General features: G+C 50.0%; 3 protein-coding genes across 3 annotated transcripts; 2 read left to right on the top strand and 1 right to left on the bottom strand.

The window, feature by feature from the left end:
• Positions 1 to 870: 870 nt before the first annotated feature.
• On the top strand, positions 871 to 1,625 carry LOC101779282. The gene has a single exon (XM_012843912.2). The coding sequence runs from the start codon at positions 1,156 to 1,158 to the stop codon at positions 1,381 to 1,383; it is 228 nt and encodes a 75-aa protein (XP_012699366.1). The 5' UTR covers positions 871 to 1,155; the 3' UTR covers positions 1,384 to 1,625.
• Positions 1,626 to 1,744: 119 nt separating this feature from the next.
• Positions 1,745 to 8,203, top strand: LOC101778601 (BRCT domain-containing protein At4g02110). The gene is made up of 10 exons (XM_004958718.2): positions 1,745 to 2,172; positions 2,258 to 2,347; positions 2,448 to 2,552; positions 2,757 to 2,858; positions 3,262 to 3,346; positions 3,742 to 3,808; positions 3,900 to 3,944; positions 4,100 to 6,994; positions 7,101 to 7,317; positions 7,435 to 8,203. The coding sequence occupies exons 1-10, from the start codon at positions 2,080 to 2,082 to the stop codon at positions 7,993 to 7,995; spliced, it is 4,260 nt and encodes a 1,419-aa protein (XP_004958775.1). The 5' UTR covers positions 1,745 to 2,079; the 3' UTR covers positions 7,996 to 8,203.
• Positions 8,204 to 8,603: 400 nt separating this feature from the next.
• Positions 8,604 to 12,456, bottom strand: LOC101778199. The gene is made up of 3 exons (XM_004958717.3): positions 11,890 to 12,456; positions 11,106 to 11,557; positions 8,604 to 11,026 (listed from the first exon to the last, which is right to left on the bottom strand). Exons 1-3 carry the CDS (start codon positions 11,965 to 11,967, stop codon positions 9,757 to 9,759), a joined length of 1,800 nt encoding a protein of 599 aa, XP_004958774.1. The 5' UTR covers positions 11,968 to 12,456; the 3' UTR covers positions 8,604 to 9,756.
• Between the last annotated feature and the right edge of the window lie 186 nt (positions 12,457 to 12,642).

Here is a 12,642-nt window from a genome sequence, read left to right as displayed (position 1 = left end):
TGTGCCACTCTCGTGTCCAGGGACTGGTGTGCGGCATGCCGGGGAGGAGATGATGGGGTGGCGCGGCTCGTGCTGAGGGGAAGAAGACGGCCGGCGGGCGGAGATCGGAGATGGAGGGGTGGCGCGGTCGGCGGAGGAAGATAGTGGGGCAGCGAGCCTCGGGCGGAGGGAGATGGTGGAGCAGGGGCAGCTCGAGCGGAGACAAGGAGGAGGTTAGAGATGCGAGAGAGGGAGAGAGATGCGGGAGGAGGGGAGGGTGATTTTCACCTAATATGAGGGGGTGTTTGGGAAACACCTGTTAAAGTTTAACACATGTCACATCGGATGTTTGGATGCTAATTAGGAGTACTAAACATAAGCTAATTACAAAACTAATTGCACGGATGGAGTATAATTCGCGAGACGAATCTATTAAGCCTAATTAGTCCATGATTTGACAATGTGGTGCTACAGTAACCATTTGCTAATGATGGATTAATTAGGCTTAATAGATTCGTCTCGCGAATTAGCACAAGGTTCTGCAATTAGTTTTATAATTAGCTCATGTTTAGTCCTCCTAATTAGCATCCAAACATCCGATGTGACACTGTTAAAGTTTAGCACCTCGTATCCAAACAGCCCCTGAAGCGGGGTGGCTCGGTAGCTGGACCATATGGTATTGGAGTAAGATCCTGACCATCAATTCCAAAACCGTCCAAACAGCAGAATTCGGGTGCCAATTCCGAGCTTCAATGTCGACATCCTAACGAGCCTTCCATTGCCTGCATTCACGTGGCAGCAGTCCAACAGAGATGCACTTTCCGACCGGACGGCTGAGACGATACGAGATGGGACGAGACGGCAGTTTATTCTTGAGGCGTTGGCATAGGATGCCGCTGGCGGCCCGGCAAGAATCGCTGCGCTTCATTTATTCTCGTTCTCTTGTTGTTGGTCCATTCATCCTCATCTCAGCAACGTCTGCAGGTCTGCTGCAGCCTTGTTATTCATTGCTTTGTTTTCTGCTGACTGACTGGTGTCTGAGCCTGAGTCGTCTCTCTCGATCCACCATCTCCAAATAAAGGAAGCCGCTGTAGGGATCCGAGACGCTCAGGGCAGGCTCATTATCTCTAGCTCCTCCCACCCCCAACTTGATAACCGGAAGAGAAGAAGATCGCCATGGCCCCTTCGTACCGGCCCTACGGCGGCGGCGAGGAGCATGGTGATGCGCAGCGGAAGAAGAAGGGCGGCGGGCGGTGGCTGTGGGGCGGCGACCCTGCGGAGATGAAGCGGCGGAGGCGGGTGGCCGGGTACAAGGCGTACCGGGTGGAGGGCAAGGTGAAGGCGTCCATCCGCAGGGGGCTCAGCTGGATGAAGGCCAAGTGCGCGCACATCATCCACAGCTAGTAGCCGATGATCCTTTGTGTTTGTTCAACAATCGGTTCTTGCATTGTTTCCTTTGTCTGCCGGTACATGCCAGGGATAGATATCATCCTTTGCATATCTGTATTGGATTTTATGGTTTGCTTGCGGCTGCAGAGATCGACATGCACGCAATGGTTTGTGGCTGCCTATGCCTTGTTGAACCAACTGTGAGTAGAGAATTACTAATGATCAGCATTCAGCAAGGAAATGCATGCTTGGTGCAATTAATCTTTGCAATCATCATTTCCCTGCTTTCATTTGTACATGTGACCGATGGATATGAATAGCGCGAAAGCAGAATATCGCTTGCTTTGGGGACACGCCGAATGCCTCTATTACTTCCCGATGGATCCTACCACCTCCATCCCCAGGCAATAAGGGATGTGCAGAGTTGCAGAAGTCCAGTCCTCACCATCTTCATCTTCCCCCGCCCTTGAGATGAGCAAACCTGAAACGAAAATTAGTTAAAAAAAAAAGAATGGGTATCGAAAATAAAGCCCAACAGTCGTCGGCCCATGGTCTCCTCGTCCAGCACGATAGCCCGCGCCGCGCGCCGCGAAAAGCAAAATCCTCATTTCCCTCCTCCGTTTTCGAATCCCATTTCCCCATATTCCCAAAGGAATCACGCGACGCGCGCAACAATTCGCGGCGACCTCCAACCCTAACCCCAATCTCCTCATGCCCCCGCACGCCGACGGAGACGCCGAAGCGCGCCTCTTCGCCGGCGTCCGCTTCGCGCTCCACGGCTTCAACACGCTCTCCGAGTCCCAGGTGCGCGCGCCGCCTCCCTCTCCCCCCGCCGCGCCTCGATCCGATCCCGTTCCGATTCCGCTGATGCGGTTTCCTTCATTCGCAGTATCGCTTAGAGATAGAACGGTGCGGCGGCGTCCACGCCGGGGCTTGGGACGGGGACTGCACCCACGTCATAGTTTCCGACACCTTATATGTGAGTTCAGTTCTACTTCTACCTGCGATTGTCTTGTTCCTTCGGTTGCTAGTTTGGTGACCTTTGATTCGCTTCACATGTGTCAACAAAAAAAATGCAGGATGACCCAGTATGCGTGGCGGCGCGGAAGGACAAGAAGAAGGTTGTCACCGAGCATTGGGTGGAGGACAGCTTCGAACTTGGAGAGTTGGCTGATGCAGATCGGGTCAGTCTCGCTTCTCTGTCTGCATTCTATGCCTAACTATAGCGCTTGTGTCTCTTGAACAATAAACTACGCAAGTGGTTTTCAGTAGGGTATCACCAATTCACCATGCTTAAGTCCTTTCTCTAAAATTAGTAATTTAATGCGAATTAGTATTTTCTACTGATTAATCTGAGGCTGTGAAGGTGCTTGTTCTTAATTTGCCAGGTAATATACGCGCCAGTCAGAGATGTCAAAGGCATTCCGGGTAGTGATGAACTTCACATTTGCTTGACGGGGTACCAGAAGAGTTGGCGTGAAGACATAATGGTATGGTAAACGATGCTACTTCGATCCATTCCTCATGTCTTCCAATTCTGTTTCATTCCACCGGACATAAACAGTGTGTAGCCAAGTTATTATGATTGCCTTCAGTTGATGAAGAGAGCATGTGTTAGGACCTTTATTTTTGTTGTTCTCTTTGCTCTGGCACTTATTTTCTGTTCCTCTCTTGACATTTCTTTGTTGTACCGTTCATTCCATTTTTCTAAGACCAGACGTCTTCCAAATCAATATGCCCACTGAATGACAAATTCTCAGCTTGCTATAGGAGTAGAGCCACATGTGGCAGATGCTTAATGGGGGTAGTTTATTTTCAGAATCAAGTCCAAAAACCAAATTGTTTAGTCACCCTCATTACAGTCGTTTCATGATTTATTGATATCAAATGTAGAGAATGGTTTCTTTGATGGGAGCGCACTTCTCCAAGTCTTTGAGAGCAAGCGAAGACACCCATCTCATTTGTTACAAGTTTGAAGGTATTTCTTCATAGCTTTGTATACTATATACTTTACACTGAACTTGTGTTGCCATTAGTGTACTTCAGTCTTTACTCATTAGTCCATTTAGAGATATACGCCCATCTATTCAATGCATTGATTTGGCAATTTCGAGGCTCATTTGTCCTCCATTTTCTTATAAAGGTGCTAACATGTTCATTTATGGGCGCTGCTGGTAGTTGCTTACATTGGCAATACAAATTTTGATCTTTCTTTCCTGTATTTAGTTGGCCTTAATTTCAACAAGAATGCAATAATTTAACCAAAGCATTCCTCTGAACATTCTCCTGAAAATTTTTGAACTTGTAGTTTCAATCATCAGTTGCACTATTATTTGAATGTCATTCGTCAACCACTTTTCTAAATTGTGCTAGGTGAGAAATACGAGCTTGCTAGACAGGTGAACATCAAAATTGTGAATCACCGGTGGCTGGAAGAATGGTATGTGATCTAACCAGTCTACCCCCAAAAATAGTTATTGTATAGTGCCATGATTATTTGTACTGAAGTATTGTATATGCTGTTACCACAGCTTAAAGGCATGGGAGATTCTTCCAGTTGATGATTATACGAAAAGGTAAGTGTACCCTCATTTCTTTTTTCTCTGATGCTTTCTATTTTATGTATCATTCAATATCCTGAGGATCGTATCGTTCTTATATTCCAGGAGTAGTATAATAGTATACGCGATGCTCTTATTTTATTCTAACTCTGGTAATTTATTGGATCCAGTGGTTGGGAAGTAGAGATAATGGAAGCACAAGCTAAGGACTCTGAAGATGAAAGAGAAGATGTTGGTAGAGGCTCATCAAGTGGTAGACATATTATCAGAAGCACCCCTGTTGCAGAGATTAGAACAAAATCTCATGTTGATTCTGCTGTGGGTGCACCCATTCGAGGTCCTACTATCTCTACTAGCAATGCAGATGGTGCTACAGGAAGACACTTGGGCACTCCAGAACCGATTATGAAAGCAGAAGATGCGAGCACAAAGTCATTTGGCATCAGAGCTGATTCAGGAGGTGCCCCTGACACAAAATATGCTACAATTTCTGTTGATGGGGATGCCCATAAAACTTGCCCCTCTCGCGTTTATGAGAGTGAGAATTGTGAGTCTCCTGCAGATCAGGTCAGTAGGGATAAAGCTAAAGGTGATCACAAAAGGGAACCTGACACTAGGGCTAGTACCCTCTGTACTCCCAGTGTACATAAAAGCATTGCTACTGCTATTCCAGCAGACAACACAAAGAATATTGACAGGAACTCTACGCACAGCTCCAATCAGTTCAATGTCAACAATGATCTTCAGTCAAACTCTTCTGAAGAAAATTGCTCCAAGAAAACAGTACACTCAACAGAAATGAGCAGAAAGGTAGATCAGAAGGATGATGGGCATATACCTGATCCCCAACACACCATTTCTGAGTCATTTGCTGAAGAAAAGCTACGCAAGCGAGAGTCTAATCTAGGACCAGAAGACAAGTCAGCATCAAGAAATAACCAAATTTTAGGCTATTCCAGAAGGCGATCTTCAAAGTCAGTATCACCTGAGGCTAATTTAAGATCAGTTCATCAAACAACATCGTCTCAGTGTTTCGAGGGGAATACGTCAAGGACTGAGTTTAATGTTACACCAAGAAAGAATAATCAGGATTTTAGTTGGCACGCTGACACCCAAGGCCTGCAAGAAAATGAAGTGATAAAGCATGTTGTCAATAGATCAGGTGGTGGACATGCTCAGAGGAGGAAGAGCATTCTTGCTTCATTCAGTTCAAAGGCACCGAATGAAGCCCCAGACTCAGAGACTGGAATATCAAGTAGCCCTTTATCAAGCAAGGAAAGTGCATCTGAAGCAGCTGTTTCTAATCTGGGTAGAAGCCCTGCTGAATCTACCAAAGTTGATGGTCATCTAAACAGTGGTCCAACTGTGAATTTTTCAGAGAAGCAAATGCCTGGCTCATTTAAAAGCAACTTGTTAAGTAATAGGAGGACATCTTTGAAGCTTGCAAGCCCTGCTGAAGTAGAAAAGCTTCCTGAAAATTCTGCTAATGAGAAGAATATGGGGGCACTGGGTGAAGTAAATGCACCAGCACTGCATGAGACAACAATTGAGAAGCATTGTGCTATATTCCCTTCTGTCAATTCTGAAGTTAGAAAAGAAAGTTCAGGTGTCTCTCTTCAAAATCAGGACACTGAGATGATTGATCCTGAGCAGGTAAACAAAATCGAAGCTGCAGCTCCTTGCTCAAAACCTGAGAAGGTGGTTTGTCACCAGGAATTGGAAGCAGATCCTAAGGATATCCCAGTTAACGAGATCACTGATAAAGATGGAACATTTCCCCCGAAAGTATCAACTTCTAGAGTGAGGAATTTTGGTGCCAAGAGGTCTCGAAATGCTGGCAGTAAAGCAGCTCCTCAATTGATTAATAGCAAAAGTGAGGTTGCACCTTCTAAGCCCATGCACGATAAAGTTGCTTCTCATGAAAACGTAGAGACGCAACAGGCGGAAGCATGTTGTAGTCCAAATGCTGCCAAAAGTACACCTTTGTTTCCTGCAGAAGTCCTGAGCAACAAATCAAGAAATGAAGTTCGGAGCAGCTCTCTGGGTCCCAACCGTAAGATGAATGAATCACTAATGGCTTCCAGGGCAGAGTCTGTTAATATGCCTCTGCAGAGAAATACAAAGGGGAGCCACAGAAAGCTTTCAAGCACTGCTAGTGTGGATGAAAATCAAGGAAGTTCATCTCAGAGGGTGCCAAATTCCAAATCAAGTAAATCAGTTGCAGAGGGGTGTCGTACTGCTGATGCTGATATGGCCGATTCACCAACTATTGAAAAAACTGAGACAATACCATCAAAGTCAAGTTTTAGTGAGGCGGTCCCTCCACAAAATGGAGAAGAAAACCATCAAAAGATTTTAACCAGTGCAAGTGAAGCTGACCATGGAGTATGTACAGCAAATAAAGTAACAGACAACAGAGTGCGCAAGGTAGTAGCCAAGAGGAAATTGTCTGCTGTCCAAAAGAAAAAATCTGGCAGTGTATCGGTATCTGAAGATAAATCTGTCTCATCAGCAAGAGCTGCACAGAGTTCTAGAAATGCTAACAAGGTAATGGTGGATCAAGAGCTGCAGAACACCAAAGAGGATAGGACGAATGATACCTTTGGATCATTATGCAAAGATGCCATAAAAGGGAGATCGAAAGACATGCAGAGTTCTAAATCGAGGAGCAACAAGAGACAAAAAACTGCAGATTTAGTGGATGATTCTACAGATTATGACAAGGAGAACATACCAGTCAATAGTAATTTCACTTCCAAAACAAGAGCAGGAAACAACAGCATGAGTTCCAAATCCACCACAAAAGCATTACAAAATAGCAAAATTGTGCTTGATGACTGCGGTATGATAGAAGGAAATAATCGTGGAACCTTGAACATGTTGGAACCAACTTGGTTTATGTTAAGTGGACATCGCCTGCTGAGAAAGGAGTATAAGGCGATACTTAGACGTTTGAAAGGCAGAGTTTGCAGGGATTCACATCACTGGTGTTTCCAAGCAACACATCTTGTCACCACTGAGCTCCGCAGGACTGAAAAATTCTTTGCAGCTGCAGCTGCTGGCAGGTAAAACCTTCTAACTCAACTTCTACTCTCGTTGTATAATCATTCTTCCTTTTTCTTTTATGTTTTGATGAAATCCGAATGAGTTCCCTTTATTGTTGAAAAAAAGGTGGATACTCAGGCCTGATTACTTGACTGCTTGCAATGAGGCTGGCAAGTTCTTAGAGGAAGAGCCATTTGAGTGGCATGGTGATGGCCTCAACAGCGGTGATACAATTAGCTTGGATGCTCCAAGGAAATGGCGCCAACTGAAGCTGCGTACTGGCCATGGTGCTTTTTATGGGATGCGGGTCATCATATATGGAGAATGCATTGCTCCAACACTGGTAAGACCAATCGGGCAAGTGCTGTTTTTACCTGATAACATTGGTACCATTCATCTTTTTAGTGGCTGTGATTGGAAATACCAGTACCTAGCTCATTTATGTTTATTTCCCTAACAGGACACACTAAAGCGCACGATCAAATCTGGTGATGGCACCATCTTAGCAACCTCCCCACCGTACACCCGGTTCCTCAAGTCCAGCATCGATTTTGCTGTTGTATCTACGGGCATGCCAAGTGTAGATGCATGGGTGCAGGAGTTCATGAGGCACAACATCCCTTGCATCTGCGCAGATTACCTGGTGGAGTACGTGTGCAAGCCCGGGTACCCCCTGAGCAAGCACGTCCTCTTCAACATGCACGATCTAGCGGAGAAGTCCCTGCAGAAGCTACTGAGGAACCAAGAAGACGTGATGGATGCCGACACCGAAGAGGAAGGCGAGGCTGATGTAGGCTGTTCTACCTGCGGATCAAACGAGCAGGAAGGTCTCATGCTGACATGCGGCGGCAGCGGTGGGAAGCAGGCCGGGTGTGGGGTTCGCGTGCACGTGGATTGCTGCAACCCTCCGGTTGAAGCTGCCCCAGATGGCGAGTGGCTGTGCAGCAAGTGCGACCAAGGAAAATCTGCAAAGAAGGCTAAGAAGTCTGCTGGGAAATCAAGAGTGCTGAAACGCCGATGATCCTATTGCGTGGCGGCAAGTGTAGCTGCGTTTTTATAATTTATAGTAGAAAGAATAATTGAGATTTGTGCCTTTGTGACCAACTTTTCAGGAGATGCCCGCTCAGCATTTCCAAGGATCAACAGTGGTCTGTCTGGAGGTTTAGTATACAGCCTGCAGTTCATCAATATATGAAAACCAATGCTTAATTAAGGTTGTTAAATTTGGAGATGCTCTTGGTGCGTTAAGTGGAAGAGGAGGCATGGCGGGGAAGCGGGGCAGCTTTAATATACCTCATGTGAAGGATGAATGGAACTTGATGATTTCGTCTAAAAAACAGCTCACGCTCTGCTCGTGTTGAATCATGCTCTGCATTTCTGCAACCTCATCATCAGTAAACTAATGAATGCAAGCCTACGGTCCAACCAAATCAACATCATCGTAGAGATTCAGGAACCGTATGTAATTTTGCATCCCACGGCATGATCATTCAGGAACTGGCGACGCATACAAAACGTAATGCATGCAGGATCCCAAAGAATAAGGGATGCCGACTCTGGACGATGCCACGTATTAACATCAGGATGGATGACCAAGCTTTGCCTGTCTGGTCCCTGCCTGCCTCTCAATAAACAAAAGCCGTCATCCTATTAATTATTTGTCTCAAAATTCTCGCAGAAAAAAGAAAGAAAGAAAAGCAGCCTCAAAAGGGGAACGTCCTTTCTGCACATGAGTTTGCAAACTGTAAAGTGCAGTATGCTATTGGTATGATCCACGCTGCTACAGTGCAACAAGGACACGCCTCGTTGTTTTCAGCTCAGCCTAGGCCGCTTCTCTCATGGGTGCATCAGATCAGGCCACTCAAGCTTAAACCACCGAGACCTGCTCCTGATGGGAATCACATGGACCTTCAGTCAGCGCAAATCGGTCCATCGATCTGAGCACTTGAAGAATTTTCGTTAATCACAGATAATCTTCAAGTAAGCCACAAGCCCACAACACACCAAAGGATATGCTACTGTAGCTTCAGCAGTGAGGGGATTTGGGCGTCTCTGAAAAGCTTGTTTTGACAATATTGTCAGACAAAAAAATGATGGTGCATCCGTGGGGATGGGACCATGATTCAGAGATCATGCAGAGCGCAAATGCAGACGCAGTACACCATGCTCATGCAGTCATGCTCCACCACAACTGCAATTCTGCGCCGCAAAGCATCACCGTGCAGAATTCAGATGCAGAGGGGGTCATCTGCTGCCTGCCCACCAACCTCAGCCACGTCATCTTCTTCCATCACACAAGCATGGGCCCTCTCTCTCTCTCTCTCTGCATCAATCTCAGCAGAAACCTTAGATCTCCAGGCCACCATTGCCATGTGTGATGCCATCTCTTTGCACCAGTCTTAACAAACACACTTCACCATCAGCTTTCAGGGACCAACAGATCCAGCCAGAGAGGAAACGGAGGGGAGAGACCTCCAACATCTCCAAATCTAGAATGACAACTGTACAAAATTTGCAGTACCAAGTACTAGCATCTACATGAGCAGATTCGGAAAACTATGACAAGCTCGCAAAAGGAAAGGACCTGTTGAACAAGACGAAATCAAATCTCCCCTGCTTCCATCCTATTTTTGGCTCATCCGTCATTTTCATCTTCCCAAACTGTACAGTGCTACTACTGCCAGCCACTAGAGCTTCAAATTCTCTCTGCATTTTTTTTCCCCGCCAACTCTGTCCACGAGTCTTTTCTTCCCCACCCACCGATGTTTTGGATCAACAAGTATCAGCAGCTCATTGCCTCGCACTTCACCGGAATCGCCCGGTCGAACCCGCCTCGGGACACCAGGGAACCCACCACCGCCATGTCGCGGCAGAACACACCTTGGAACCGCGGGCTCATTGGTGTCGCCGCCGCGGTCACCAAGTTCCTGGGCACTGGAATTGGAATCACAGTCACAGGCGCCGCCTTTGCAACCACAACCTCTGCCACGGGCTTCTCCACCACGGTCGCTTCATCTTCTTGCTTGGCCGCTGCCGCGGCAGCCAAGGCAGCAGCGGCGTCCTTGGCCCTCTGCCTCTCCGCGGCCTCCTCGTCCAGCACGGCGGACATGATGAACGAATACCCCTTCTGCAGCATCCGGTAGAGGAACAGCGCCGACATGCGCGCCTGGTCGCGCACGGCCTCAAGGTCGCGGTGCTCGTCCACGAGCTCCAGCCTCTCCGCGAACGACACGGATCGGTCGGGCTTCAGTTTCAGCGTCAGCAGGAGGTGCGCGCGCTCAAGCTCCGAGCGCGTGCACCCACGCGGCACCCCGAGGAGCGCGTAGTAGTCGACGCTGCACCCCTCGCCGGCGGCGACGCGGCCGCGCAGCTGCTGGATGCGGGCGGTGAGCGTGCGGTGCGCGCCGGCGATCTCCCCGAACCGGATGCCGCCCTGTGGCCGCCAGCTCGGCCCAGGCAGCTTCCCGTCCCGGAGCGCGGCGTCGTAGAGGAGCTTGAGGTGGTCAAGGTCCCGGAGGCAGTCGGGGAGCGCCCCGACGGACTCCAACAGATCGGCGCGCGCGCGCAGCGCCGGGATGAACGCCGGGTCGAGCGCCAGCGCGCGGTTGCAGTCAGCGATGGCGTCTGCCGGGCGCCCGGCAGCGCGGAACGCGGCGGCGCGGCCGACGAGACAGGCCGTGGCGAAGGGGTGCGGCAGCACGCTGCGGCGCGTGTCGAGAACCTTGTTGAAATGGCGCACGGCCTCGGCAGGGAGACCGGCGTCGAGCGCCGCCGCCGCCGCGGCGCGACGGCGGAGGAGGAGCTTCACGTGCGCAAGCAGCTGCGACACGGACTCCGCCTCGCTTGCCGGCGCCACCGACCCCGTGCCGGACTTGGACGTTCTTCTCTTGGCGGCGTTGGCCGTCAGGTTGGACGGGGAGAAGCTGTCCTCCGACCAGCACACGCTCTCGCGGCGGAACGCCGCCGAGGCGAGGCGGCGGCCGGTTTGGAGAAGCACCACCGCGTCCTCCATTAATCCGAGGTGGAAGCAGGCCTGGCCCAGGACCAAGTACCTGTACAGGCAACGGCATTGGCGATTAGCACACCAGGTTGCAGCTTACTAGAATTAAACGGCGAGGGAGACGCTTTTACCTCCACTGGGCTTCGGTGTTGGATTTCTTGGAGAAGCCGGCGACGAGGCGGCGCTTCAGCTCGGATACGTCGAAGCAGCACAGGAAGCGGGTGCGGCCAGCGCCGGCGTGGGAGCGGTCGCGGTCCGGGGACAGGAGCTCCACCCTGGAGGCGGCGGCGAGGTCACCGGAGCCGGATGAACAGGAGGACGAGGAGGTGGTGGCGTCGTCGCCCGAGCAGGACTTGACGCAGCTGGGTATGTAGTCGCGGAGCATGTCGGCGACGTCACGGTAGCGCCTGAGCGCGAGAAGCGCGCGCGCTCGGAGCTCCAGCGCCGGCTCCGCCGGCTGCGACATCTCCAGAGCCAGGCTCACCAGGTCGAGCGCCGCCGCCGCCGCGTCGTCCCCATCCTCGGTGTCCTGCGCCGCCGCAGCGAGAGCCGCCCGCGCCTCGCCGAGGTACCTATCAATCACCTGTCGCCACATTGGAATCAACACGTCGCCATCAGATTTGATTTGAGCCGCAAGATTGGATCTTTCAGTGAAACCATGCTCCCGTCGCGGAGAAAGACAATTAATCGGTTCTTGGACTCCGCAAACAAAATGCATCAGAAGGTTTATCGACCACGCATCTCGCCATCTGGAGGCCAACGGCGAGCACTTGCCGCGTGGTGAATGCAATGGATCGAACCAGCCACCTCGGATTCTCGGGATTGCGGCGGCAAAGGGCAAAGGCCAAACCAATTCGGGCATCGAAGGGAGAAAGCAGAAGATGAAATGGGGGGCAACGCAGTGCAGGCACCAACCTTCTTGTTTCCGCGTAACCACTTCATCTGTTTCTTCGCCGGAGCCGGAGACGAGGAAGGGGATGACGCCGCCGCCATGGCATCAACCGGCCCAAAGATATAGTTCTCGTGGGCAGCAGCAACGGCAACAAGGTTAGGATCCTACGGATATGGAACGCCTAGTTTCCTTGTGGTGACTGATCCTGATTGATCTTCCGGATGAATTGGGGATCCGGAATGCCAGCGTCGCGTCGATCTGTTCTCTCTCTCTCTCTCTCTCTCTCTCTCTCTCTCTCGTCTCTCTAAATAGTGGCTGGCTGGCTGGCGTTGTCCTCTCTCTCTCTGGAATGGAATAGAAATACTCTACACAAGAAAGATGAGTGAGTGAGCTTTGCTTGGGTGTGCTGACTGGGTTTTGCTTTGAGGGAAAGAAAGCATCGATCCTTCAAGTTCCTAGCTGGAGGAGGGAGGGGGATACCCAGCTGCCTGCCTGCCTGCCTGCTCCCCAGCTAGAACAATGGACAGACAGTTAAAAACGAGATTTCGAAGAGGATTATATTAAGAAGGAACAAGGTCACATGTGGAGGCAAGGCAGCGTCAGCGTGGTCTTTCCAGCGCATTATCCAGGCTAGGCCATGTGTTGATTGCTTCCGGCAGTTAGTAGCAGCTCAGCAGCGAGCGGCAGGGAATACTCCACTCCACTCCACTCTGCCTGCTGCTCCTCCAGCTGGACTGACGTCTACATTGTCAACTCATCACACGGAGAGTAGATTC

The sequence above is a fragment of the Setaria italica genome, chromosome II, assembly GCF_000263155.2.
Source record: "Setaria italica strain Yugu1 chromosome II, Setaria_italica_v2.0, whole genome shotgun sequence".
NCBI classification, from domain to species: Eukaryota; Viridiplantae; Streptophyta; class Magnoliopsida; order Poales; family Poaceae; genus Setaria; species Setaria italica.
The sequence above is the reverse complement of the archived record's forward strand: the minus strand, read 5'-3'. Positions and strand labels throughout refer to the sequence as shown.